This window comes from Haemorhous mexicanus, chromosome 11, assembly GCF_027477595.1.
Source record: "Haemorhous mexicanus isolate bHaeMex1 chromosome 11, bHaeMex1.pri, whole genome shotgun sequence".
In the NCBI taxonomy this organism is placed as follows: Eukaryota; Metazoa; Chordata; class Aves; order Passeriformes; family Fringillidae; genus Haemorhous; species Haemorhous mexicanus.
In genome coordinates, this window is record NC_082351.1 from 13,448,762 (window position 1) to 13,476,557 (window position 27,796).

At 53.4% G+C, this 27,796-nt stretch overlaps 1 protein-coding gene across 3 annotated transcripts in view; it reads left to right on the forward strand.

Moving 5' to 3' along the window:
• PLXNA1 (plexin A1) overlaps positions 1-27,796 on the forward strand; it is a 116,327-nt gene that overhangs the window by 44,886 nt on the left and 43,645 nt on the right. For all 3 annotated transcript variants that reach the window (XM_059856540.1, XM_059856542.1, XM_059856541.1), the window contains exons 4-10: positions 5,020-5,160; positions 7,187-7,287; positions 8,215-8,338; positions 10,447-10,600; positions 11,287-11,386; positions 20,219-20,333; positions 24,930-25,130. In XM_059856540.1, coding sequence (XP_059712523.1) covers positions 5,020-5,160; positions 7,187-7,287; positions 8,215-8,338; positions 10,447-10,600; positions 11,287-11,386; positions 20,219-20,333; positions 24,930-25,130 — 936 coding nt within the window. The remainder of the gene's footprint in view (positions 1-5,019; positions 5,161-7,186; positions 7,288-8,214; positions 8,339-10,446; positions 10,601-11,286; positions 11,387-20,218; positions 20,334-24,929; positions 25,131-27,796) is intronic.

Genomic DNA, 27,796 nt, shown 5'->3' on the forward strand with positions numbered 1-27,796 from the left:
TAGGGCAGGGTCCTCTTTCCAGCATCCTCTCCTCACAGCCTTGTCTTGTCCCTGCCTGTTTAATCTCTGTCCCCCGTGGAGATGGTTGGGGCTGGGGAACTCTGTGCTTCCCTCAGCGTGTGTTGAGAGGGAAGAGGGGAGGCTTTGAAATGCACTCCCATAAATAAGCCTTTCTTTTGCCTTGCCTGTCAGCACCGTGCGAGCCCCGTGGAACTGGAAAGGGTCCCCGTGAAAAGGCTGCCGAGTGTGTTTCAGGCAGATAAGTCCCTGCCTTTGAAGTGAGGCAGGCGGGCAAAAGCGCCCTCCTCTTGTAGCTGCTGCCAGCCGCTGCGAATTAATCACAGCCCCGCGCAGATAAGAGTACAAAGCCTGACTGAGCACTTCTCCTGCCCGGAGGAGGGGGCTGGGGGGACCGCTGGGGACCCAGGATGGAGCCTGGAGAGCCTGGAGGTGGGGAGATGTAAGGCTGGGCTGGGAGGGTGCATGGGAAGGCTGGCTGTGGGGCAGTGCAGAGCCTCTCTTCCTGCTGCTGGGCTTAGGGGTGTCCCCCGTGAGATCGGGTCTCTTGGGGACCATCTCTGTGGGCCCCAAAAATGTGGGTTTGCTCCTGTGAGGAGCCAGTGGCCCACCCAAACACCTCCCAGGCCCTGCACAGAGCTCTGCTGGTATGTGTTAAATCCAAAAGCAGCCTTGGCATGTCTGCAGCTGCCTTCCCTCTCCAGCTGTGCTTCCTCCCTCTCCACCTGGTGTCCCTGGCCCAGACTGAACTGTAAAGCCCTGTCCTCCTCCGGACCTGCTGCCAGCCCTGGATGGGTGCCAGGTCATGGCTGCTGCCCTGAGTTCCTCTCATTGCCTGTCTTTCCAAAAGCTGGCTCCTCTCTGCCTTGTGCCCATTGCTGGTGCTGTAAGGATGTTGGGAGATGTTTCTCCTGGCAGTTGGCTGATCAGCAGTGGTTATGGCTCTGGGGAAGTGCCTCCTCACCTGGACAAGCCTGAAGGGCACCTTGCCTGGGGGAGAAGAGTGCTGCCATGGAAGGAGCTGGCAATGTGCTTGTCTCCCCCAAAGCCTTGTATGGGATGGCAGCTCCTTTCTCTAGCCAAGACAAAGCCATCCCCAGGAACCATCTCTGGGTCTCTTGGGAGAGAACTTTGCGTTTGCCCAGCTGGGGTGTGCATTGTGCAGTCACTCATTACACCGGGGTTGCCAGGGCTTGGGGCATTGCTCCCATCCTTTCCCTCATCCTTCCTTTGACAGGGTTCTCAGCTTCTGGGGGTGCAGCTCTTAAACCCCTCTTAGAATGAAGATGTGCTGGGTGCTGGCCTCATGGAGGTGGGCTCGTTGTTTGAGTGGGGAGGGTGTGCACATGGGTTTCTGGCAGAGCAGCCCCTGGGCTTTCTTTGAGATAATTCACCCAAGCAGGGAGTTTATAATTTCATGCCTCTGGCCCTCCCCATGTGCTTAAAAAGGCAGCAGCCCTTCAAGACCCTCATTCCTGCTCCTGTGCCTCAGTACAGCCCTGGGAGCTGGCTGCCCCTTGGGGCTCCTGCAGCTCCTGGGAGGAGGCACCACCACTGAGTTGCTGCCTGAAGCCAGCCTGAGGCAGGCAGGAGTGAGGGCAGGAATCCTGAGCAAGAAATTAGTGTGAGTAATTATTAGTATTGGGTAATTATATCAGCGTCAGGATGAGGAGAAAGGTTAATATGTTTATTTATTTATTTATTTATGGGAAATGTCTTTTCCCCTGAGTGGGAAGGCAGCCAGGGTGGGCAGGAAGGAGAGTGTTTCTGAGGGGGTCTGCTCTGATTAAACTGCATCCTCTCCCCCTTTCCCTGCTCCCATCTACCCTGGGTGCAGGGAGGGGGAGGAAAGCAGCCCCTTCCCGTGTCTGTAAGAGATGGGAGATTCCTTGTGTATTCCTTGTGCATTCTTTGTGCGTTCTTTGTGCTGCTCTACCGTGCTATAGTCCAAAGAGCCCATCCTTATCCTGCTGGCCAGGATGGGTAGGTTCATGTTGGGCTAACCCTGCTGGAAAGGCCCTGATGCTGGATTTCCACCTCTGTCTGCACAGCAGGGGGTTCTTTGGGCAGTTGGGTCCTGCCTGGCGTGGGGGAGTCTGGGGTCTGTCTGCTCACACAGGTTGCTCGTGGAAGTTGTGGGCGCCCCATCCCCAGGAGTGTTCAAGCCAGGTTGGATGGGGCTTTGAGCAGCACGGTGTGATGGAACCAGGGAATTGGAACAGAGGTGTTAGAACTAAATGAACTATAAGCTTCCTTCCACCCAAACCTTTCTGTGATTCTATGATCTCCTCATGCTGGAAAGGAGTGTTAGGATGCATTTTCCTACCATGAGCTAACTCACAGTCTCCCTCTCTGCCCTGCACTTTGGCCAGCCAGCAAACATCTTGATTACCAACTCTTCCAAATTTCGTTTTCCTGATTCCCAAACACACCTACAGGTTATCCTTAACAGAGGGAGAGGTGCTAGAGAGAAGGGTTCTTGTGTGTGCATGGTCCCACCAGAACATCCTGACGTGTGTCAGGCTGGGTTCCAACCCCGTTTGACTACTGAGAGTATTTTTAGGTTCTTCCTGGAGCCTCAAATTAACTGTAAGTGCTTCACGTCTGTTGTTTTTTTAATACATCTCTTTCTCTTTCCCAGCACTGCACAGTGCAATAATGTAATGGGGAAATTACCCCGCTAGTTAAAAATTACTGCCAGCGCGACATGCAGCCATAGATCTATTTTAGAACCAGGGTGAAACTGTATCGATTATTCTGTGCCACAACTGCAGCCCATAAAAGGATTGGAAAGGTGTGTTTGTCACTTTGCCATAGTGGGGTGGGGACATGGTGCCTTGCTGGGGAGGGGAAGGGGTGCTGCTCCCTGTTACTTTCCTCCAGAGAGCTGGCTTGGGAAGGACTTCGTAGGGGAGAAACTGAGCGCTGGGAGGGGAGCACCTTGTGAGGAGATGTGGGGAGGCAGGGTTGTGCTCTGGAGGTGATGCTGGGTGCCACAGAGCAAGGGACACTGCTGGTCAGGGGTGCCATATGGCCCTGTGCTATGGATGTCTGGGGCTTGGCCTCCTCTGATCTGTTTGGAGTAGGAACAAACCTGGTCCTGGACCTGGGCAGAAAGATACCCATGCCAGAAAGGCAGGCATAGGCTTCAGCACCCCTGGATTCCCCAGCATACAGTGGTACCAAGTGCGAGGCTGATGGGCAGCAGAGTCTGTGCAGGGGTCTAGCAAAGGATGCTGAGAAGGTGGTGGGAATACCAGGACAATTTTTTAGGTTATGGTGAAGGCTCTTCAGTCCTGTGGAAGGAGGTACAGGGGGTTTTTGGCTGTGCCATGAGCTCCCAAGAGTTAGCCCGGCCCTGCAAGCTGAGTTGTCACATCCCTGGGGAGAGGGCAGCCCCTTTGCTCACTGCTATGCAGGACTCATCTCTCTCTGGTTGCTCAGGGGTCTCTTTCTTAATTAAATACATTTGTTTTGTAAAACTGCCTAAAAATAATCCGGGGCTGGTGCATGCAGGAGGCTGGCAGTGAATCAAAGGCGCCGCTCTAATTAAACGGGCCCGGTTTGTTTGTGAGCCGCATACATTTCCATGCTAATCAGCTGCACACCGGGATCCTGCTTTCCCAGCCCCTGTCCTCCTGATTGGGAGCTGTGCAAATGCTGGCAGCAATTTACTGCAGGAGCAGACAAGGTGGCCAGGCTGCTGAGGTGGCTGCCATGGGGGCACAAGGGGTGGTCATGGATGTGCTGGGCTGTGGGAGTGGGTGTGATAACCAGGGTGGGGTTTTGGGATCCATTTGGGGGGGGGTGCTTCCAATCAGCCAGTTTGCCCCTCTCCTGTGGGGGGGTCCTGAGTCCTGCAGATGGGGAGCTGGAGCAGGTCTCTGTGTGTGCCCGCAGCAGAGTGGAGATAATCACAGGTAGAGTTTGCTCCATCTTGCTGGGCATGGTGCTTCACTGTTTACCACTGGGATTTTTGCAGAATATACGGCTGATGTGGTTCCCATCCCATCCCATCCCATCCCATCCCATCCCATCCCATCCCATCCCATCCCATCCCATCCCATCCCATCCCATCCCATCCCATCCCATCCCATCCCATCCCATCCCATCCCATCCCATCCCATCCCATCCCCTGAGCATTTCTCTGGCACTGTCCCCCTTGAGGCTGTCCCATGCCCAAATCTGGGGGTATCACAAGTGATGGCATGAGCACAAAGTCCTTCTGGCTGGTGGAGGTGCCACTCAGGGTATGCCAGTGGCAGAGCTGTGTTTAGCCCAGTGTGCTGTGTGCCTGCAGCCTCACAGTGCCTCCTGATAAGCTGATCTCTGGGACAGCAGGAACCGGCGTGCCTAGGAAGAGCTTTAACGTAATTGTGAGCTGCAAGGAGATTAAAGCCTTCACCATGGTTCTGCTCAGGGAACAAAGGCACTCTCTGAACCTCTGTTGACCTCCAACTTCCTTGAGACCCTCTTGACTTCCCCGGTCACGAGTCCAAGTGTTTCCTGTGATGGATGGGGGGACGGGAGCAGAGCCTGCGCGTGCAGTGTCCAGCCTGGCAGGGCTCGGGCCGTGTGCTGTGTGAGCTCAGCTGCTCTCAGCACCACTGGGGCAAGGCAGGGTTTGATGCTTTGCTGCAAGCTGGGGACTCATCTGCTCCATGCTACAGCTTGGAGGGGCTTTAGGGCTGAGCAGCAGCACATAATGGTGTGCAGTGTGAGAGCCAGGGATGTGTCCTCCCTCCCTGGAGGGAGATGAATGCCATCAAAATGAATGTGGTGCAAATGCACCACACAAATGTAGTAAAGCAAGGGAGGTGTTGCAGTTTGTCTTCTGGAAAGGGTTGGGATGCTTGCAGTGCAGCTGATACTTTGCTGTGCTGCAGGGGCTGTGGAGTCACCACATTGGTGTCCCTAATGGGGCACATTTTGTATCCCCCATCCTGGGGGATGCTGAGGTGTGTGAGGGATCATGCTCATCCTCCCTTGCTCTCCCCACAGATCCTGGTGGACTTGCCAGCCGAGAGGAAGCACCAAGCTCTGCAGTATGAGAATGTTGTGGCCCACGAAGGCAGCTCCATCCTGCGAGACCTGGTGCTGAGCCCTGACCGCCAGCACATCTATGCCATGACTGAGAAACAGGTAAGGGGAGGGGTCAGCAGTCCTCTGCTCTCCTGACTTGGCAGCCCACACTGCAGCCCTAGTCTGCAGTCCTGTGTGCTGGGAAGACTTTTGGGCAGATCTCTAGGGGGGCTGCCCTTTGCTTCCTGGGATTGGAGCTGCCTAGGGACCCTGGGGCAGCTCCTCCCTGCAGAAACACTGCCCTGAGGCTTTAATTGTTAGCAGCAGCTGCTTGAAATTCCCATGGTCCCTGGGGACCAAGGGCTTCCTGACCCTTCCTTGCTGTGAGTGGCTGGCCATAAACCTCCTCCCTGTTTTGGCCGCCCCCTCCTGAGCAAGGGTTTTGCAGGTCAGCGGGAGCTCATTGCTCCAAACAACTTTTTGTCCTCTGGAGCAGCTGCTTTTACATGACAGAGCAGAGGGGACATAGGGCTGGTGCACCCCGAGACTGCTGGTGTGCACCCCTTGGTCCCTGGTTCTGCTTGTGCTGAGCTAACGGGAGGTACAGACCCAGTCTGGATCTGGCGCTGTTGTCCTGGCACCAGATGGGTACATGATAGGAAGTCTGGGTTGGCTTAGTGTCCCCATGACCTGTGGGAGGGCTGCTGGTGTGAGTTCATCCATCCATGGGCTGAATTGGAGGGACTGGAGCGGGTTCCTGTCATGGTGGTGACACTCTCTGGATCTGGTGTCAGCACACCAGGCCTGGTGGGTGACACAGGATGGCCGTGCTGGGGTGTGCTGTGCCTGTGTCTCCCAGCACCTCTGCTCCTCTGCCCAGCCAGGGGTGTGTGTGTGTGAGTGGGACTGCAAGCAGAGCTGGGAGCCTCACAGTCTCCTGGCCACCAGCCCGAGGGCTTGGGAGGGGAAAGGACGATGGAGCAGGAATGTAGGTTTGTCTAGACAGTCCTGAGGGGACAGCAGAGTTCTTTTCCCCCTCCTCCCAGTGGCTGTTTCTGGTTTCTGCTCTGCTGCAGGAAACATGCAGCTTTCCAGGTGGGGCAGAACCTGCATTGGGCTCCTCCATGCAGCTGTCCTGGACTGTGTTTCCATCCCTGGCTGTTTCTGTCCAAGAGCTTGCTCAGCTGAGCTTCCCCTCTGTGGGGTAGATCCTGGAGAGCTGGATGCCAAGGGGGCAATTGCATTGACCTGGACTGGGGACCTCCTCCAGGGACCACCACAGTTTCTGGCACCCGGCACTTGTCTGTGCAGGGTCTGCCAGGGAGGTACCCTCTGCCACCACCTGCCTAAAGCAATGTCAGGGACAAACAAATGGGGACAGTACAGGTGTCCTCACCACCCTGGGGGGAGTGGTTGGCCAGCCAATCCCAGCCCTGTAGACATCATGCTGAGCCTGTGCTCTGCTGTGCTGTTTGGAGGGAGAACACCCCAGGTTTAGCCTTTAGTTTGCAAGTTTTAATTAATGAGTGAGTGCTGCCTCATGGGAGCAGTGGGGAAACTGAGGCACAGGCATGGGCAGCTGCTTGGTGCTGCAGATTCCTTGTGGCAGGCAAGTAGGAACCCCCTTCCTGCACCCCGTCCCTGTCCTCCCTCTTCTCCTCCCCTCTCCTTAATAAAGCCCACTCTTCCCTCATACGCTCGGTGTTATCAGAGTGCTGGTGGAAAGTAATTAAATGAACAGTTGTAACAGAGCTCGAAGGGCTTGGAGAATGAGGGGATTTTAATCAAATCTGGAGGAGCAATTAATAAAGGACTGGTAACCCTTTCAGAGCAGGGCTGCAGCAGCCACGGGGTGCCTGGCTGGTGCTGGGAGACCACGTGGAGCTGGGTTGGCCCAGCCCCCTCTCAAATACTGCTAAGGTGCAACAATGAAAGGAACTTCTTTGGAGTAAAAGTCTCTCTGGGGTGGGACTGTTGCCTGCAAATGTGCTGCCTGGGCCTGGGAGAGGAGTGGGTGATGGTGAGGATGGTGGGTGATGCCTTCCCACTAACAGGCCAGGGTGAGCCTGTGCTGGCTGTGTCTCTGCCATGCCAAGGTGTGGGCAGAGCAGCCTGAGCCCCTTCACTCCGTGCCTGCTCCCCACAGGTGACGCGTGTGCCGGTGGAGAGCTGTGAGCAGTACGAGAGCTGTGAGCTGTGCCTGGGCTCCCGGGACCCCCACTGCGGCTGGTGTGTCCTCCACAACATGTGAGTACAGCAGGATTGTCCCTGCAGCTCTGCCAGTGACCTGCAGCTGACAAAATGTGTCCATCCCCGCTGCTGGTCTCCTTTGGGGCATCCCTCCTGGACTTAGGCCCCAAAATGCTGAGAGATGGAGTGGTCCAAGGGGTCAGTCATCCCCTCCTGTGGTGCCCAGGCTGTGCTTAGGAGCCTCCATGCATGGTGAAGCTGCTGCCAGAGCTTGCTCATCCATGGGCCCTTGGGTTTAGCATTCTGGTGCCAATAAAAGCTGAATAAAAAATACTCCTGAAGTCTAAGGGGAGGGCAGAGCTCTGGTACGGGCCTCGGTCATCTGAGGTCCCTACCTGGGCATCATTTCCATGCCAAAGTGTTAAAAATAGGTTAGAAACTGTTGTAAAATAGTTGACAGATCGTTAAGCATGTACTGTTAGTTTGGTTATTCTATTGTAAAAGGGGTTAAAAGGGTAGTTATGAGAAATAGGGTACTCAATGTACCATGTTACACCTAAGTAAAGTGCAGCACCCCCCAAGCGAAGCAAGCCAGCCTGGACAGAACTGTAATGGGCCAATCAAGAGCCTTCAACCTTCATGCAAATGAAGGATACAAAAATAAAACAATCCAAAGGGGCAAAAAACAGGATAAAAAGGGGCTTCTGACTCACTGAAGCCATGCTGCTCCATCTGGGACATGGGGACTGAAAAGAAGCCCCAGCGCCGGCGCTGCAGCATCCTCGACAGGAACGCTCCTGCTCTGCCTGCGGGCCCCCGTGCTTTAGGCCTTTATTTTCCTTATAATAAATGCTGGAATCACTTTAGTCCGGGAGCTTGCTCTCGTTTTTATCAAAAGGGTCTGTTTGCCGTGGTGCCAGCCTGAGGCCCTGCAGGAGCCCAGGGGATTCTCCTCCTCACCGTGGTGCTTTCCTCCCCCCGCAGCTGCTCCCGCAAGGACCGGTGCGAGCGGGCGGACGAGCCGCAGCGCTTCGCCTCGGAGCTGCAGCAGTGCGTGCAGCTCACCGTGCAGCCCAGGAACATCTCGGTCACCATGTCCGAGGTCCCGGTAAGGCACCTCTGCTCCCTCACGCTCCTCCCAGCCACCTCCTGGCCCTCTGGAGGCAAAGGCCATTAGGAGACGATTAAAATAACTGATGACTGTACCATGAGTAGGGAAAAAGGGGAAGAGAGGTCTGAGACATAGCAGAGCAAAGTGCAAGGCGTTGATGAGGGCGGGTTGTTGGCTCCATATTGATGGAGATAGTAAAGCAGGTGATGATTATTCAGAAATGACATAACTGAGCAATAAATATTTCTCCATAATAAAGCATGACCATCAGAAATGCCATTCGTAGGCCAGCGATCTAGTCCAGTTCAATAGTCTGTCTCTGACTCCAGCCTGCAGTAGATATTTTGGGATAAGACTTTGATGCTCAACTTGCTGCTCTCTCTCTGTGCAGGCAGAAAGGATGAGGCACTTCCCTGAAGTATTTTTCAGGCCATTAGACCCATGAAGAGAAAAAGAAACAGCATATACTAGTAATAAACTGCCAGGTCTAGATATCTGGTGCTCAGGAATCCTAAAGAAGTTGACCAAGGAGTTCTGTGCCCTGGGGATGTGTGTAATAATATGACTTTGTAATAAATAACGGAATGTTGAGAAAAGCCCCAGAAACAGAAAAGGTGCTCATTTTTTCTCTCAGATGCATAAAGGACCAAATAGCCAGAGACAGTTTTGTTTTACTTCAGAATTAGAAGAAAAAAAGAAAAAGAACAGGTTCAGAATACACCTGATAATGATTTAAGGATGGGAATATAATTTATGCCAGTCAACGTGGATTTGTGTCTGACAAACCCCATTTTGCTCTTTGGTGAATTTATGACTTGAATTAGAAGAGGGACTGTGGGGATGTGATGTCTTTAGGCTCCTACAAGGCTTTTGACTTGGTACAACACAACGTTCTGATTAAAAATTAGCATTGTACAATATTGATAAAGCACATGTTAAGTGGATTAAGAACTGGCTCCGTGACAGATCTCAAAAATTTCTCATCAGAGGGGAATTGTCACTGGATGGAAACAGTTTGGAAAGCACTTCTGCTGGGGTAGATGTTCTTTGGTAATGTGGAGATAAATGTGGTATGGCTGCAGATGGGACCTGCTGGGGTGCTGGGACTGGGTGGTGGTGTGGGTAAAGTTCCTTCAGAGCAGTTGGGTTTGAGTGGGGCTGTTTAGCAGAGAAATTGGGGTTTGGTATGTCCCAGTCTAAAGTTAACCATGGATGGAGGTTCACCTGGTGTCCTGGAAAGTGGTGCTGGGGCTGGGCCCTTGCTGCAGACTCTTCATGCTCCTGGGATGGAGCCAGGAGCTGGGCAGTGTTTCACTCCTGGGGTAATTATCTCCTTACTGGTGGCAGGATGCTGCACAGAGGTCTGGGGTGGATGACATGGAGATGCTCTGCTTGGGCTGGAGTGCAGCTTTCAAAGGGAGGGACTGAAAAACTCCCGTAAACATCATGTAAATGAGTTGAAGGCTGGAGAAAATGCCTTGCAGTGAGAGACTTCCAGAGCTCAATCTGCTTAGCTTATCAAAAAGAAGATTAAGAGGTGACTTGATTACAGAGTATAAGTGCCTTTACAAGGAGCAAATATCAGGGACTAAAGGGCTTTTTAATCTATCAAGGAAAAGCATAACAAGAACTAATGGCTGGAAGCTGTGAAAAATTCAAATTAGAAATAAGGCAAGCGTTTTGTAAAGAGTGAGAACTGCTGACCCTGGGGATGACTTTGTGAAGGAAGAGGTGGATTCTTCCCCTCCTCGCCTCTCTGGAGTGGGTGCCTTTCTGCCTTTCTGTGCAACATACTTCAGCCCTGATGCTGTTCTTGTTCTCTCTAGAGAGCTGAGGCATAGTGGCTTGTGGTGTGCCAAGGGCAGAGGACAGAGGCTGTGAGTCATTCCAGCTCTTAACCCATTTAAACCTGTGCTCCCTGCTTGAGCAGGGAGGTGCATGGATGGGTCTCCCTTGCAAAAGCCCAGGTCTCCTCGCCATGTGTGGGTGGCAGAGGAGGGATTGCAACCCCTGGTCTTTTCTGCTGGCTAGACTTACACATAGCAGACACAGAGGAGCCTATTTTCCTAGTTCTCTGTGTTGATGCCCTTGCCTCTCCTCCCTAGCTGGTCCTGCAGGCCTGGAATGTCCCAGACCTGTCAGCAGGAGTCAACTGCTCCTTTGAAGACTTCACTGAGTCAGAGAGCCGCATTGAGGATGGGAAGATCTACTGCAGCTCTCCCTCTGCCAAGGATGTCATCCCCATCACCAGGGGCCGCGGTGAGCTTGTGCCCCAGAGTGGAAGAAAGCCTGAGACAAATGTCCCATGTGTTACCCCACGGGCAGAAGTGGAGGAGGACACTCCTCCTGTGACAGTGATCCAAGTCTTGGACTCTGAACCCCACTTGGGTTCTTGGGATATAGGAGGAGAAGGAATTGCTGCTCAAGGGAGGCTGGTTCCTTAGTCTCCTCTGATCCATGGCCACAGCTCCTTGGATGCAGCCTATGGCAGTCGGCTTGGAACTAGATAATCCTTAAGGTTCCTTCCAACCCAATCCACTTTGTGATTTTACTTGCTGACCCCTCCTGGTCACCCTGACCCTATTTCCATCTGTGAACCATTCCTGGGTAGATGTGGCCATGGGGTCTAAGACATTCTCCTGACCCCGAAACTATTAAACACTCCTTCAGCACACCCAGTATAACCTAAGGCCCCAGTCTCCATGCCAGCTGGTTGTGTTTAGCTGTAGGGGCTCAGAGCTGTACTTGGGCTCTGCTGGCCCCTTAGGTGTCTGAATGGGTTGGATGAGCACTCTCTTTTTATTGCCACGCTTGGAGGATTTTGTTAATTAACTGGACTGAGTGGTGATGCCCAGCTCCCTCCAGCCCATCACAAGCCTTGCACTGAAAGCTGGGCCATGCACTGTGTCCTTTCTGATGTCTTTTTTTGCCTGTGTCTCTTGCAGGGGACAAGCGAGTGGTGAAGCTGTACCTGAAATCCAAGGAGACGGGGAAGAAATTTGCCTCCGTGGATTTTGTTTTCTACAACTGCAGCGTCCATCAGTCGTAAGTGGCCTGGACTTTGTGGAGGGCTCCAGGAGCAGACTGGTGGGATGGTGTGAGACTGGGAGAGAGAGTTCTCAGCTTTGTGGGTGCTGATGTTGCAAGAGGAAAGAGCAGCTGAGTACAGTGCTGTTTACGGTGAGAAACCTCCACCTTTTGCCTGTGTAGACTGGGACAGAGACCAGAGCACCCACAGTTGGTTTGGGTGTGTGGGAACACGTAGTGTCAGGACAGAACCTCACGTAAAAACAGGGCTTTGGGTTTGGCAAAACTTTGAAAGAAAAAACGAGTTTACTGCACTGCAGACTGTAGAAACCAATCCATGTGACTGAAAACGCCAAGTGTCTTGTTATTCCTGGAAACAGTTAATAGGAGTGACTTGGCAATGCAAGAGGAGAAGCCTGTACTTTCCTGCCATGGTACCTGCTTCCCAGGCTTGCTGGAGAGGGAGCTGGAAAGTTACAGCAACATGGGATGGAACATGCCACATGTCCTGGGGCGTTTACCCAAGAATTTCCTAACTGGAAGTAGTTGTGAATTTGCTTTCTTGTCAGGCTGCTCTGAAATCTACTCCTGTAAGGGTTTTTAGACAGCTTGAGATATGCGTTTGATAAAATAGAGGAGGTGTGGATTATTGATGTGCTGTCTAAGCAAGGTGTCTAAAGTCTCAAACCACAGCTCCTGCTGAGGAGCTGCAGACAGTGTTCTTGAGCAGTGGGGGATGGCTGTGCTGTGCTGTAGGACCGTCAGAGCTCATGCTGGGGTGTGTTTGGGCAAAGAATTTGGAGCTCAAGAATGCAAGAGATTTCATTTCTCTGCCAGAAGCTTGCCATGGATGGTGGAGCTCTGGCTGATCAGTAATTAGAGACAAGCAAATGCCAAGTGATCTCTTTTGGATGTCTTTTTGCGAGTGTTGAGCCTGGCTTGGGGGCTCTGCTGAAGTTCACTCCTCCAAAGCCTGTTCAGAGTTTCCACTTTGATCAGGGAAGAGCAGGTGAGATGCAGGTGCCCTGGCTGGGAACCCACCCACAGTGAGCTCCAGGAGGGATGTGTCAGAGGAGAGCAAAGTTTCTGCATCACAGGGATTCCTTCCCTCCTGCTCTCTGCACAGGGAACTGGGCTCCTCCTGGGAGCGCTGTGCTGGTGAGGGAGGAGAGGCTTTGCAAACTTGACTTTCTCCCTCACCTTGACTCTGAGATGAGCTTTGTCTCCCTTCACATCCTGTGGTTTCAATAACATTAGCTCAGCTTTGGCTCGGGCTGGCTGCATGACAGTATTTTGCAAATCAAAAAGCAGATATGGCTTTTATTTTTGTAAATGAAAGAAAGATGACTTTTAAGTACAAATGGCATCAGATTTGGTCCAATCAGTGGTCCGGTGGGAAGTGGTGATGAGGGAATTGGCATTTTATTTTATGTGCCTGATACAGGAGGGGAAAAAACCCCTACCCCCCTGAAACAAACCTACAACAAAGAGCCTGACTGATTTATTACTACGTTGATGTTTAATTTTGGATGCATTATTTAAAAAGGCTAATTATGGATGCATTAATATTTATGGCTCCAGTTGAAGCTGATAGAAAAGTCCATGTTCTAAGCTAGTGAACATTATTATTTTTTTGACATCGAGAGTTTTAGGGTTTGGAGGTAGTTTTAACTATGTGACCTGCAGTCGAATCGTAGCCAAAGAGCATGACAATTCCTCCTGGGATGATGCAATACTTTTAAATACCATTTGCAGACAGGCGTCTTTAATGGATCTCTCTGGAGTTAATAGCCTTTCAGATCCAGGTTTCATATTTTGTGCAGGAAAATCTATATGTCAGCCTGATAAATTCTGTATTAGGAACAATGTGCTTTTCCACGAGGCTAATGTTTTTCCTGTGGAGATCTCTGATCACTGTGTGTTGTTTTATTTTTATATTTTGATGGCTTTGCTTAGGTTGGAAGGCAGAGTTCTGCATGTCAAATCATTTCTCAGATGAGGAGAAAGTGTTTGAGTGAGATTTTTCAGATGGTTGTGGAGAGATGGGAGGCTAGTGAGGCAGCTCTTTGCTGATGTCAGCTGGGGTAGCTCCAGGGGAAGCCAATGCAGCTCCACCATGTACACCAGGGAGAGTCTGACCCTTCTTATTTTCAGCAGACATCTGGAAAGGCATCAGCAAAACGTGGGCTGTGGGGCTGGTCCTGCTGCTGCGTGAGCATCCTGGCTCTCCTATTTCCCACCACCCTGGCAGGTCTTCTTCCCATGCATTTTCAAGGGCTGCTGGAGCCTGCCTGGTCAAGGGAGGGGTTGCAGAAGGGAAGATGCATCTGATCACTTCTACAGGAGAGGAGGGTACAGAGGGGGCTGTGCTGCCTGTATGTTTGGCTGTGATGTTCTGAGCAGAGGGGGTGCCTTCCAGGTAGAGCTCCAAAGCTGTCCCATCTGTTAATGCAGGGCTTTATGCCTGTGTGATGGAACTGTTCCCATCACAGACCAGCATCAGTGGCTCCTGGGATACTTTTTGCAGGGTCTCTGGGAGCCCTGGCCTGGAATTTGCATCCTCTCTGGGGCTTCATTCCTTTTCAGGAGTTACCTGGGAAGCTTCTAGAGGTCCCAGCTTTATGTATTCAGGGCTCCTGAGGGGCTCTGGCATGTGTTTTCAGCAGTGGTGTCTTTTGGGCATCCTGCTCCTAAAGGCTTGGGCACTAGGCAGGGGATGCTTCTGCCTGAGCTGTGGGATTTAACAGGGGAGTGGAAACCAAGGGTTTCACGCAGGGAAACGGGGCCCTTGCAAAGGGGGATGTGGGTGGCTGAGGGAGTAGAGGAGCAGGGCTGCCCACAGGCTTGTCTGCAGCTCCTGGGGACAGGCTCTGGCTCCTGCAGTGGAGGATGAGATGGAAACCCCCGTGTGAGGGACGGGGTGGGTTCCTGCGGGGCTTCCCATGGGACACTGATCAAGTGCAGCGTTTGAAGGCGCTCGGCACCTTTGATCCTGCAATGAATGACCGAGTCCAGCGCGTGCACAGGCAGATGTTGAGGTCGTCTTTGTCAGAGTTAAACGCCTTCTTCAAAGCATTTGTGGGGAAATGAGTCCCCTTTTAAGATAAAGATGTAACACCAGGCTCCCTGCCTGCCTCTGGCAGAGCTTGCTGGCGAGGTGGGGGAGTAGGGAATCCTCACAGAGAGCTAGTGAGCAATTCCAGGGAATAGCAAGATGTATTTATTTCTTCCCACTGTTTCCATGTTTCCTTGCTGGATTTCTCCTCTGGAAACTCTGTTTCATAAATCCTGTTGTGGTTTGGCTTTTTGGAGTGTGTGGCTGTGGGAAGGGAGCTGGCAAGTGGAGTGGGATGGGAAATAAGATGAGAGCCTTTGGTGCTTCCTTCAATTCTGTGGGCAGGTTTTGCAGAGTTGCTGGTTTTTCAAGCACCAACGTGCTCAGCTCATCACCAGCATGTCCTGCCACTGCAGTGTGGAAGCAAAAATCCAGGTGTGGCACAGGGAAAGGGGGAAAATCATATCAGCAAGTCTGATTCCAAGAGGGAATCCGAGCATCCTGGAAACCTGTCTCCGGTCCAGGAGGTGGCCATGATGCTGCCAGCCTTGTGGTTGTGCCTCAATGTAGTGACAGCTGTGACACCCATGTCCCATCAGCTGCAGGGTGCTGAATTTCTCTGATGCTAGGGCAAGGGCAGACATGCCAAATGTCTCTAACTCCTCCAGGCTGGAGAGATGTGACTCTGCTGTGTCTCTATCCTACAGGTCAGGCTTTCCCTGTAAGCCTCCATTAAGTAAATGGGATTTTAATGCATGTCCCAAGGGCTGGGAGCAGCAGAGTTGTGCTGGTAAGGCAGGGCTGGGCTGTTCTACTGGCCAAGGCATCCTTGTGCCACTGAACTCCTCTCTGCAGCTTTTCTTTCTGCACACACATGGAGTGGCTGCTTCTCTGTTGGCCCGTTGCTGCTTGTTCCCAGATGCTTACAGATGCTTTCTTTTCAAAGGCATGGACAGATGGCTGCAAGCAGTTGAGTGAGTGTATCTGAGTTTTTGTGGCTGAGTGGTGTGGTGGTAACAGATCCCTGTGTGTTCCTGAGCTAGGGCAGGTGGAAAATCCTGTAGGATGGCCCCAGAGACAGCTCAGGATAACCTGGTTTATATCATGTATGTTGTGAATGAGGAGGGCTGGTACAGCCTGGTCTTATGCTTCTGTAAGGGGAGGCAGCTGAGTGTCTTACAACAGAATTCTCTTAAAACTCAGGGCATGATTCTGCATCCTCGAGTGTGATGGGGGATGCTCTGGACCACCCTGATAGTAAGGACCTTGGCAAAACCTGGCAGGGATGGAAAAAGAATTGGGTTGGTGTGAAAGGAAGGGTAGAAATGGATTGGGATGGGCAGGGATGGAGGGAGGCCAGAGCTGACTCCTCCCCATGCCTTTCCTGGGCACCAGTGAGGAAGCTGCCTGTGGGTCTGTGTAGGGCTGGGGGGACACTGAGTGCCTGCTTCCACTGCTCTTCAGGATTTCCCCTTCTCCCTAGGGTAGAGAGATGGATATAAAGGCCAAAGCACTGCAGTTCAGCCCCTCAGCCCTGACAGCTGCTGCTCCAGATGCAGGCTGTGCTGGAGCTGAGTATTCACTAAGGATGCATCCTCCTGCCAAGAGGAGATCTGAGGAACAGTCAGGGGGCTCGCAGGCGGCTGTGCTGTGCCTGTACAGATGCTGTTTTCATCAACACTGTGTTTATAATTTCCCTTCTTAATGGACCTCCCCTGCTCTGCTCTTGGTACCATTCAACTTCCCCCTGTTCCTCCTCCCTGCCCTTCACTCCATGTCCTTCCTTCCTTCAGGGACATGCTGTGCCATGGAAATAGCCTTGGTGTGTGTGTGTGTGTGCCTGCAGAGCTCACATCTCCTGTCCCGTCCTGTTTGCTGCTCAGGCTTATCTCACTCCTGTGGATGCTGGTTTTGTTTTCTGCCCCCGCTGTTCAGTGTGATGAAGAGCTCTGGGCTCCTTTGGGCACGTGGCATCGTGGCATGCCTGGGGCTGGCAATGCAGGAAGGGGAGTGAGTAAGGAGTCTGGATCCAGCACTGCTGGCTCTCCACACTTCCCATCAGCTACAGCTTTGCTTTGGGTCATGTGTGGAAAACAGCTGGAACCTCTCCGTGGTCACTGAAGGTGTCTGCACGCTCAGGGAGGAGTCAGTCCCTGAAGCTGCCCCTGGGTCTGAGCTCATCCTGCACTGATGCGTTTGGCTCTGTACCCAGCCTGGTCTTTGCTGTCCTTCTGCCCTGTCTGCACCTCTGTTCTCTGCAGCCCTTTCCCTAGCATGGCATTACCAAGTTTGGGATCATTTATGGAAGTGGAGGGGAGTTTTTGGCCCAGCTGTGTGGTGAGATGTGGGCAAGCATAGGGGCTGTGGGGAGGCTCTGGCTTTGGCCCTGGGGCACTCAAAATTGAGCAGAGCTGCTTTGTTTCCTGCAAGGATGCCTGCCCTGGCTGGGGGAGGTTTTGGGCCAGCAGTGAGCCTGGACTTGTTTTGAGATGGGGCACTTGGCACAGAGTGACCCTGAAATGCTGCTCTGAGGCTGGTGCCACGCCTCTCTCACGAGGTTGTCAGAAGGCAAGGAGGGCTCTGCCCGTGGGTCTGGCCCCCTTTTCCTGCCTGCCTGGGCTTCATCTCCCTGGCCCCTGGCAGGGCTGGGGAGGAGGCAGATGGGGAGCAAGCTGTGGGTCCGTATCAGTGCTGCACCCCCACCCTCGGTGCCTCACTGGGCTTCTTGCTCTGCTGGCACGCTTTGGGGAGGCGGAACACTTCAACACATGAAGGAGAGCCTCCCTCTAATTACCAGGAGTGATGAAAGCCTCTTAGGCAAGAAGTGATGAGGGAAGAGTGCCTGACCGTGGGAAGGAGAGAGACGGCACAGATGGCACCGCGCTGCCGAGCAGCCTGCTCCCGTGCCAGGAGCACAGCAGTGGCACAGGGACACCCTGGGACACAGCCCCAGCCGTGCTGCCCAGCCTGAGCAGCAGCCAGGGACCCCTGCCTCAGCTCCTGTCCTGGCCTTTGGGCAGCCTTGCAGGGTGCTGTGGTGGTCAAACAGCCATGCTGAGGCCAGCAGGACCGAGGCAGGCTGTGAGCAGTGTTTCACCTTGTTACTGGCACCCAGGTGCTGACTTACTCACCACTCTGCCCTGGACTGGCTCTAAATACAGCAGAAATGCTGCAGAGCAAGGTGTGTGTGGGGAGTGCTCTCACAGTGCCATTTGATGTCCTTATGGCAGAAGGAGAAGCTTCTGAAGGGAGAGTGTGGAAACCATCGCTGAGGATGGGGCTTTAGGAATGGCTCAGTAAGGTTAGAAGCAACTGGGAGGGCCAAGTTAGGAAGGGGGAGCCATGCACCTCAGTGTGTACGTGGAGGATAACCTGAGATTCTTTGACAAAGGGAGACCTGGAGACCAGCTGGGACCTGCAATACTTAAATAGCAAAGGAGATCCTCAGATTAGGAGGGTCTTGAAATAGCCAAGATTTGGCTTTGACCCTGAAGAACTGCAAGTGGAGCTGCAGCTGTTGGGGCTGAGGTGTCTGGGGCAGGGCTGCATCAAGAACTTCACCCAGCTGCTTTGAGATGCCTTGTGAGATGGTGGAAAGGACTGGGGAGTCTTTTTGCAGACCCTGAAGGACCTGGTGACTGGAAAATCTCTTCTTTGGAGGATGATGGGGGCGATTCATGGGAGGTTGTGCTGCAGCTTGATAGTTGGCTTGTGGCTGCTTGTGCTTCTCTCTTATGTGACCTCTCTGGGGCTGAGCTACTCCCTTGAGGATTAATCTGTATGTTCCCTGTCCTGCCCCTCCATATCCTGGATTTATCTGTCCACTGGTCCTGCCTGAGCCCCCAGCAGGAGGGCAGGACTGTCCTTTGCCTTTGTTTGTGTTCCCTATTTCCCCCACCCTCTGCACCTCCCTCCATCAAAGCAACCAGAGATAGGAGGCTGGGGCTCTGCTTTTAAGTTGAATCTCTGCAGCTGAAATAAAATTGCATATATTTGCATAAGGAGCATCTCAATTAGCATATTTGTGGGTAAAGCTAAAAGGGCTGTTCATTTGGAAGTGAAAATGTGAGCGAAACATGGAAATGACTTCCAGCCCCCTTTGCAAGCAGCTTAATTAAATATTTCCTTAGTGTGTGTGCATGGATTTGGGAAGCTCTTGCTGTATATGTAATGGTGTGTGAAACCCCAGGGCAGGCAGGGGGACCCGCTCCTGCAAAGCCTTGGGTGTGTCTTTGCACCCTGGGCTGCCCTCACCCTGTGGCCCCCTCAGGTCCCCACACCTCCAAAGTGACAATTCTGCTGGAGGGTGAGGGATTTGGCACGCCAGGCTCTACCACCAAGGGTATCTTCTCCAGGAAGATTGTCTTTCTGCTGCCTCACAGGGTGATGCTGTGTTTTCCTGACGTTTCCCAGGGGTTGAGGCAGAGAGGTAGCTGTGATTAGGAGGAGGATTGGGCTGGGCAGGGCTGCCTGCCTCCTGCCAGAGCTGTGTTCAGGGAAAGAGCCTGTCTTTGTTTAAATATAATTGCTTTGGGCCTGATCCTTTTGATGCTCGGATCAGTGAGGAGCAGGTATGAACCTTCTAGGGTAAAAACTAGTGCTGCTGCTTTTTTATTTTCTTCTTTTTTTCTTTTCTTTTCTTTTCTTTTTTTTAAGCCAGGCTGATTATTTTTACTGCCTTTTAGCCTATGCCTCAGCAGCTCTCCCATCTCCTCCTCGGGAGAACAGCTCGGGCTGCACAGACATGCCTGGTGCAGACCCGCCCTGTGGAGGCTCATGTACTAAATGTGGGACCTGTCTGCTCTGCCCCCAAAAACAGCATGGCAGGGAGGGCTCAGCCCCCTCCCTCCTCACAGGGGGAAACCCCCAAAAGCCTCCCTCCAGCTGTGGGATGCAAACAGGGGTGCCAGGGAGGGGGTTAGCTAGGGAAGCTGACCAGGTTGTCAAGGTGCCACTCCTGTAATGGCTGTGGGACTCTGTGTGTCCCCTCCTGCCTTGGGGAGAGCCATCAGCACCCTGGGGCTGGTTTCATTGCTAAGAGGAATGGAAAGCAGAGCATGGGGGCTCCTGGCATCCTTGGGTCCTGAACACACCCCCAGAAAAGATGGGGAGAGGGGAGCAGGAGTGATCTCTGTGCACAAAGAGCCCTGAGAGGAGGCTAGGGGGGGAGATGGAAGTGTCTGGGGCTGAGGAGGGGTGGAAGCCACAGGCACAACGCAGGCGTGGCTGGGGAGGGCTGGGGCTGAGGGGGCTGAGGGAGGGGGTCACACACAACCTATTGTGAGTGCCTGAAAGGCCCTACAGTCCTGAAATGTTAATCTGACCCAACCTTTCGCCAGTTATAATTTTCCTCTCAATGAGCATGCATTAATCTGGCCCTTTCTCCCCTGTTCCCCCGTGGTGCAGAGCCCTTGTTCTGCTGCCTCTTGCTAAAATCGCCTTTCAGTGAACCCAAATAAAGCTCCCAAAGTCTGGAGCTCAGCTCCTGCTGCAGTGGGGTGGTCAGGGTCAGCCTGCCAAGAGGAAGAGGGAACGTGGCCTCTTCAGCTGGGACACAAATCCTGCAGTGCCTGAAAGTCCATATCCCCCCCCTGCCATGAGCAAAGCCTGAGGGCTCATGTCATGCAGACATCTCCCTCCCAGTGCATGGCCCGTGCCCCATGGATAAGGGATCCTTTCCACCCCGAGGTTCAGGATCACCTAGGGGTGCTGTCCTGCTGAAGCATCCCAAGAAATGTCCCTGTGCACTCTGCCTTGATGCTGCCCTAACAGTGCCCACTTCTGTCCCTCTGCAGCTGCCTGTCCTGCGTGAACGGCTCCTTCCCCTGCCACTGGTGCAAGTACCGCCACATCTGCACCCACAACGCTGCTGACTGCTCTTTCCTGGAGGGGCGTGTCAAGCTCTCTGAGGTAAGAGTGTGAAACTGCTCCCCTCGCCTGTTCTGGTCCTGCCAGGGCCCCCTGCCCTCTGGGGAAGGGGTGAGAAGAAAGCAAACTCCTTCAGAAACCATTCCCACTGCCTCTCCTGGGGTGGTGGGACTACCTGAGGAGCAGTGAGGGAGGAAAGGGAAATGCTGATGGAAGTATGTGCTTGCTGGTGGGGAGAGGCTGTGTGGCTGAGGAGAGGCAGCTTGGGAAGTCGGCTGAAGCCCAGAGCACTTTAGGCTGAATGAAAGGAAAAACAAAGGCAGAGATGCTAAAGCATTTTCCTTTGATGTTTGTGAAGGGAGCAAGCTCGAACTGTCATTGCAGAACAACATGTTTTTGGAGAGGGGAAGGTTGAAATCTGTAAAACAAACTGTTTTGCTGCACCTCACGCCTTCTTCATCTCAAGTGCTTTGCTAAGGAACGTGTTCTTTTGTGGGGGCTCGTCCTGTGCAGCATCCGTGCCACCCACTAGGGAAAGCTGCCATTGGCAGGCTGTTTGCAGGACATCCTGCTGTCCCCAGCCTGTGGTGGCTGCTTGGCTTGGCTATGGAGGTCTGGCAAGCCAGTGCTGGCTCTACAGTAAATGCTGATTTGGATCCTGAAGGGAGAGTTAAGGGATGGAAACTCTGTCCCTGTTCTGGGAGGGGGCTCCAATTAACTGATCTGAGTTTCCCACTGATTGTACATGGCCTCAGTGGGAAGGGGCCTGCTGCCTCCAGGGGAATTTACTAACTTGAGAAAGCTGGAAAAAGCTGTTTTCTCCTAGCTTGTGCTGTGAAGAAATCCAGTGAGCAATCTGCCTTTCTCAGGCATCCCAGAAGCCTGCTCCTGAGGTCACACTTCAGCCAGCCAGCCCTGGCATTGCTTCTGCAAATGCAACACGTGGGGTCCAGACCTCTGGAACACAGCAGTTCTCATCTGCCCATTCCCCTCAGTGAGGCCATGGGATCTGCCCCCCTCCCTGCCAGGTGAAACCCAAAGCATGTGGCTGTACCCCACGGTGGTGGTGCCCTTGGGATGTGTGCAGCTCTCCCACGGCCTGGCTGCTCAGGAACTTGTGTCACTGCCCAGTGTGACCAGGGTGTCCCCCAGCAGACCTTTTGGCCACACTGGGAAATGGACCAGTGCCTGCTTTGAGGTTTGGACGGCCTGGCTCAGCCTGTTTGCACATTGGTGTGGCCTCAGCAGTTCCCAGCAGGGATGGTGAGGCACCCTCAGAGCAGCTGCAGCTGTGGGCTCTGTGACCAGGCTGGGATGAGACATCCTGTCCCCATCCCTGGCCATCCTGCTCCCCAGCAGGATGGTGGGGTGGGTGGGGGGGCTTGGTGCCAGTCCCATGGCACCACCAGACAAGTTAATGGTAGACATCCAGCCCCATCCTCTCTGCAGGAAGGTTTTTTTTAGCAGGATTTGGTCTGTCTGTGTTGGCTGGAGTGTGGTGGGCTCTGGTCAGGAAATGCAGGGACAGAGGGCAACTTCTCTGCTCCTTCCCACGGGTAGTTCACCACAATTTCCTGGGTGGGAAAGTGGTTGTTTTGTAGGAAAACAGAGTGACCCATGGCACTCTGTCCTGGGCATGCCAGGAATGCTTGTCTGGATTTCTGGGGGTGGCAGGGCTGGAATGGGCATGGGTAGGAGCCACCACTCCCATAAAAGTGCCTGGAAATGGTGACAGCAGTCAGGATGTCCCTGTCCTCTGGCTGTGGTAGCTTTAAAGCCTGGGCTCTGGAGATTGCCCTCCTCTGTGGCTTTGCTGGGGTGGCTGCAGGGCTGGGGAAGAGGTGATGAAGCAGCACAGGCTGCTGTTCATTTTCTTCCACTCGTGGTGTGCAGTGGTGGCCAAAGGGTGGTCAGTGATGGACATTGGAGCATCCCATCCCATAAGGCTGCTCCTCTGAGACAGCCCCTGCTGATGCAGAGCTGCTGTGGAGGGTGAAAGGCTCCTGGGCTGTGGGGAACAAGTGTGTTGGTTCAGATTAGGTAGGTTCAGCTTGTGTTTGTTCTTCATTTCCCATCACTGGGAATGGCTGAGGACTTTGTGAAGGACCCTCAAAGCTGGGGTTAGGCCCACTCCCAGACTGCCTTCATCCTCTCTCTGCTGATGCACAGCCTTGCAGCTGGAGCTGGGAGCTGACAGAAAAACCCAAATGGCAGCATTTGCAGTGTGATTCTAAAGCTCTCACCTCTCCAGACAAACCTGGACATCCATGCCATGTTCTCATCCAGCTAGAAAAATGGTTTTAATGGAGAAAATCTGATGTGTGATGTTTGGGAGTTTGTGTGAGCTGGGGCTTTGCCTTTCTGCTTATTCCATGCCTTCATAGCTGCCTCCTCCTGGGGCCTGGGGCTCTGCTGGGAGGGGCTAGTTTTGGCAGGACACAGAGCTCTGTGGGCTGTGCAGAGTGTTCCCAAGGGATGGAAGCCCTGGGCAGTGCCAGACCGAGTTGTGTCAGTGGTTGGACTTGCTCACAGGGGAAATGAGTTGTCCTTGTACCCCCACCCCTCCGGGCACCCTGGGCGCCCACCAGCACCAGGTGCTTCCTGTTTGGGCACAGGCTGACATTTTTGCTGGATGAGACACTTTTGCTGGCAGATGTGGAGCGTGTGACATCATGGGGGGATTGGGCTCAGACTGGGAATGAGCAGAATGAGCCCCCCCTGCCTGTGTGGGGAGAGGGATACCTGTGCCTGCTGTGCTCCCTGGGCATGCCTGCACACAGCCATGGTGAGCTCAGCCTGGGGGCATGGACTTACCCACCACCCCAGCTGGGCTGCAGCAATAATTACTGAAAAAAGAGGAGATAGGAGTGTTGGAGAGTGAGACAGGAGTTAATACCTGCCATCTCTGAGTGTGCCCCATGGGCAAGGCTCATGCCACCCATGGGGTCCCTCTGAAATGTGGAGATCAAGCAGGCAGGGGCTGCTTCCTCTGACAGAACTTCCAAGCTGGGAACTGGTGGGGGAAAACCACCATGGAGTCATGGGGACACTCCATGGAAATGGCAACAGGCATGAGGTGCATCCCCACTATGAGCTGAGCTGGTTCTGGAAGTGAGGGGAAACTGAAGCCCCACTTTGCAGAGTGGCAGCTGTGATACAGAGCAGGGAGGTGACAGAGCAGTGCCCAGTGTCCCCAGACTGCCCCAGCCCTGCTGCCATCTCTGCTTTGGGGCTAACACTACCCTTCCTCTCAGCTTTTATTTTGTTTGGTGTGTTTTGCAGATAAATAGGTTCTCCCCTTGAAAACTGTGCTTTTGGGGAATGCAGTCTTGTGAAGAACAGAAAACCCAAAGAGTAAAAGTGGTTGGGTTTTTCTGTCAAGATTCGCTAAATGAAACAATTTCTTTTTCTTTTCTCTGCATTGTTTGAAAGTTAATTAATCATACTGGCTGAGATAAAGCCTGGCACTTTGCAAGGCTCAGCCTGGCTTGCTGCAGGATGGCAGGAGGCAGCTGGGCAGCCTTGGTCACACATGGCTGTTGGTGGCCTTGGGGCCAGAGCTTCCCCTGCCGCCGCACTGTGGCCATCAGAAGCTTTGGGAGAGCAGTGGAGTGGCTGTGTCCACTGCATTTCTGTTTCTAAAGCAGCTCACACGTTATTCCCTCTTGATGTTATTTCAAGCCAACACTCCCAGGAGTAGCTGCTGTAGGTGTGAGACCTCTGCCTGGCTCAGCAGAGTCAGTGTGGGATTGCATCAGGCTGTTGTTGCAGAAGTGTTACCCGCCAGGGCTGCAGAGCTGTTTTGCTGCCTGGGCTCATTTATTTTTGCTCCCTCCTGCTCCCCTGTGCTTTGCACACAAGAGTCACCAGCTCCCCTGGAGCGGCTGGGAGCCTGTGGCTATTAAAAGTGGAGTGCTTTGCCCTCCCAGTGTCTCCTTCCCCTGTGGCTGGCAGGGAGGTGCTTTCCTCTCCAGCTCAGACTCAGCAGCATCCCCTGGCTGGAGTCACTGTGTGCTGGGCAGCCTGCAGCAGGGCTGGGTGGGGTGACACTGCTTTGAGCTGGTGCAAACAGAAGCAGCAGCAGCAAAATTTGCTGCAGAGCAGCTTCTCTGCCACACTGCAGGAGCACATTGCTGTATCAAAGAGGGAAAAGGCTTTTCTGTCTGCTCATGAAGGAAAGGGGGATGGAGGCTGTAAGGGAAGCAGGAGGGCTGAGCAGGTAGCTTGGCAATGCACAATCCAGTGGCCACTGACTCTGAAACCAACTGGCTGCAATGGTGGCATTGAAGTCCATATTGTTACCAGGTGGCCCAAACACGTGTTGCTGTTGCAGCGGCAGGTTACCGATTCCAGAGATGGATCCTCTCCCCACCTCCCACCTAAATCAATCTGAGCTGTAGAAAACACTCTACTGCCCTGCCACCAGGTTCCTTTGCGCTCTTCTTTCCTGTCTCCAGGGCTTTGGGCAGAGCAGGCATAGGATGCTGGTTTGGGGTTGCTGCACATAAGGATTTTCTCAAGCATGTGCTCAGGGTTGTGTTTTTGCAGTCCATTGCCAAGCCTGCCAGCTAGGAGAGGGTCACAGGGGTGCTGGGGGTGTGTTCCTGTCTCATCATCTGCTTCTTATTCCCCTTGCAGGACTGCCCTCAGATCCTGCCTTCCACCCAGATCTACATCCCCGTGGGTGTGGTGAAGCCCATCACCCTGACGGCCAAGAACCTGCCCCAGCCGCAGTCGGGGCAGCGAAACTACGAGTGCATCTTCCACATCCCCGGCAGCACCACGCGCGTCACCGCCCTGCGCTTCAACAGCACCAGCATCCAGTGCCAGAACACCTCGGTGAGTGGGCCAGGAGCTCTCCGTGCTCTGGGCCCTGTCTGTGTGCTGCCCCTTCCTGCCTGCCCCAGGACCACCCCAGCTCGTTGCATGGGCAGTTTTGCTCTCTCGTGGCAGGTAACAGGGTTTGTGTTGCTTGTGGGGTGTGAGGGGGCTCCCTGCCACTACCCCCAGGTGCATTTGGGAGGCTGCTTGGGGTTGTTCCAGATAGGATCAATGCTGAAGCCACCAGGATTTAGGGACCACTTCCAAGGAAATTGGGTTTGCAAAGCTGAAGAAAGTTGCCTGGGCTGGAGCCAGCTGGGCCTGGCTGTGCTGGAGCCCCCCCCGACACCAAGCTGTCCCATTTTACAGGCGGGAAGGAGGTAACACCTCTGTGTCCCATTGCACACATGGAGCCCTCCACATGCAGCTGTGCCTGCCAGCCCTGCAAGCACTTCCCTTCCTCCCCTGCAGCCTCTGTCCATCCCTGATTCCATCCCTGATCTGACCAGCAGCTGCCTCCTTCCCCTGCCTGCCCTCCATCCTATCTCCCTGCATCGCTCCCTGCCTCTGTGTCCTTGCCCCTGTCACTTCACCTCTCTCCTGCAGGCATCTCTGCCTTCTCTGCCCTCTCCAGGCACCTTATCCCCTAAGTGGGAGGGGGTTTAGCAGCCCTGGGTGAGCTGTGTGTGTGCCTCTTGCTGAGCACTAGGCCCATGCACAAAGCCACTCTGGGTGCTAATAGCCCCACTGGGAGCTGCCCTTGCTCAGCTCCTCAGCTGCCTGCTGTGCTCTACACAGACCTGCCCTCATCCAGATGCAGCCAGCCCCTCCCTTTGCTCTCCCGTTTAATCCTTTTAAAATTTGTTTTTCATCTCTCCTACTGTGAAAGCTCATTTGCAGCCTAACACCAGTGCTGATCCCTGCTCTCTTTGGTGGCACAAGTGACATTTAGAAACCACTGAAGATGAGCACTGGCTCCCTCCCTCCTCCAGTGATCCCAGGGCTGCAGAGCCTTTGGACAGGAGGAGCATCCTGAGCCGTTGCCTCCTGCCCTGGGCAGCAGTGCTGGGGGATGCTGTGCAGCCAGTCCAGCCTCCTGCCAGCTCTCCTCTGCCTGGAGCTGGCAGCTGCCTCCTGCCCAGTTCTCTAGTGTGGGGTTTGGCTGAGTTTATTCCAAAGCAGTCTGGGACACGTGTGCTGCAGGATGCTCCCAGGAGGGAAGTGCTGTGGCTGCACAGTGCTGACAGCAGCAGCCTGATGGCTCCTGGGGGTGCTGGGGAGAGGTGCCTGAGCCAGAGGGGAGCCTTTACATAATGGAGGTGGAGCTTGCAGAGAGGCTCTGAAGGATGTGGACTCGTTTCTCCCCACTATGTTTCAACTTGTCAAGCAGGGGGGAGAGTCTGAAGCACAGTGCATTCCCTGTGTTTCCCAGGGGAAGCCGTGGCTGCCAGGATTGCATGGCCTCTGCAGCTCTTCTCCAGAGGGACAGGACAGCTGTAACCAGCACCTTCTCCTGGGCTGACAGTGGTGGATGTTTGACCTGGAAATTGTCAGGGATGCTGTAAAAACAGCACACATTGTCAGAAGGGCATGCGTGTGGTGTTGTGAGGTGCATGGGGAACAGGCAGCAGCAGCTCCATGGGCTGCACTCTGGGGCAGGAGATGTGGCTTTTGGGTGCAGGGTGGCTCCACAAAGAGCAAAACAGAGTTTTGACTTGAAAGAAGCTGCTTTGCTTTCAGGGTCTGCTCGCCTGCTTTAATGTTTGAGGGCAGTGAGCCAGGCTGCATTATGGTGTGGGGGATTCAGATTCACACTTGTGTGGTGTTTGTCTCCTTCATGCCTTTTTGCAGTCCATCTGGCTGCTTGATAGTGCTTCAGGCTCTCCCAGCCATGGCCCTACAGCTTCTTCCATTGCACTTCATCCTTTGGGTTAGGATTTTGGTGTGGAGAGCACTGGCAAGTGGAGAAATAGGAAAAGGATGACATCTTCCCAGCCAACAAGTAAAGGATGGATGCCAAAAGGCATTTAAGTCCACAGTGCTTCCAGGAGTTCAGTGGGATCTAAACAAGAGGTTAAATACTCTGTGGAATAAGGGATACTTTCCTGAATCACTGGTGAATGAAAGGCATAATAAGTCAAACCCCTTCAAACTCTTTGTCTTTTGTTTTAGTGCTTGTCAAACTCCAATGACTTGTTAGCACTTTGAAGAAAGGACATCTTGGTTAAATATTCAGCAGTCCATTCATTAAGGTCTGAGTGTAGACTATAAACATTGTTTGAAACACCCAATAGATCTTTGGCAAACTCAAGGGAGACCAGCTCTGGTATTCCCCAGCATCCCAGGCCATAAACCAAGCTGAAAACACATTTTCTGCCTCCTCACTTTGGTCTCTTTTTGCTCAAGAGGAAAGCAACCCTAATGGTTTTCCACATATATTGTGAAGATGCAAAGAGGAAAGACAAGCCTAACTAAGAAAATGAAGATCTTTGCCAATAAACTAATTTTTGAGAATTGATTGCTTTTAATCTTCTGGAGGCAGTCTTTTCCAGGCTCTTTTTGCAGCAGAGGATGGAGAAACAGTCACCTGTCTTAATGCATAAGGTTGATGTCACTGAGATTCATTCTCCAAATATCCTTGCCTTTGCCTATTCTTTCCCATCTGACATCCCTCCACAGAGTTC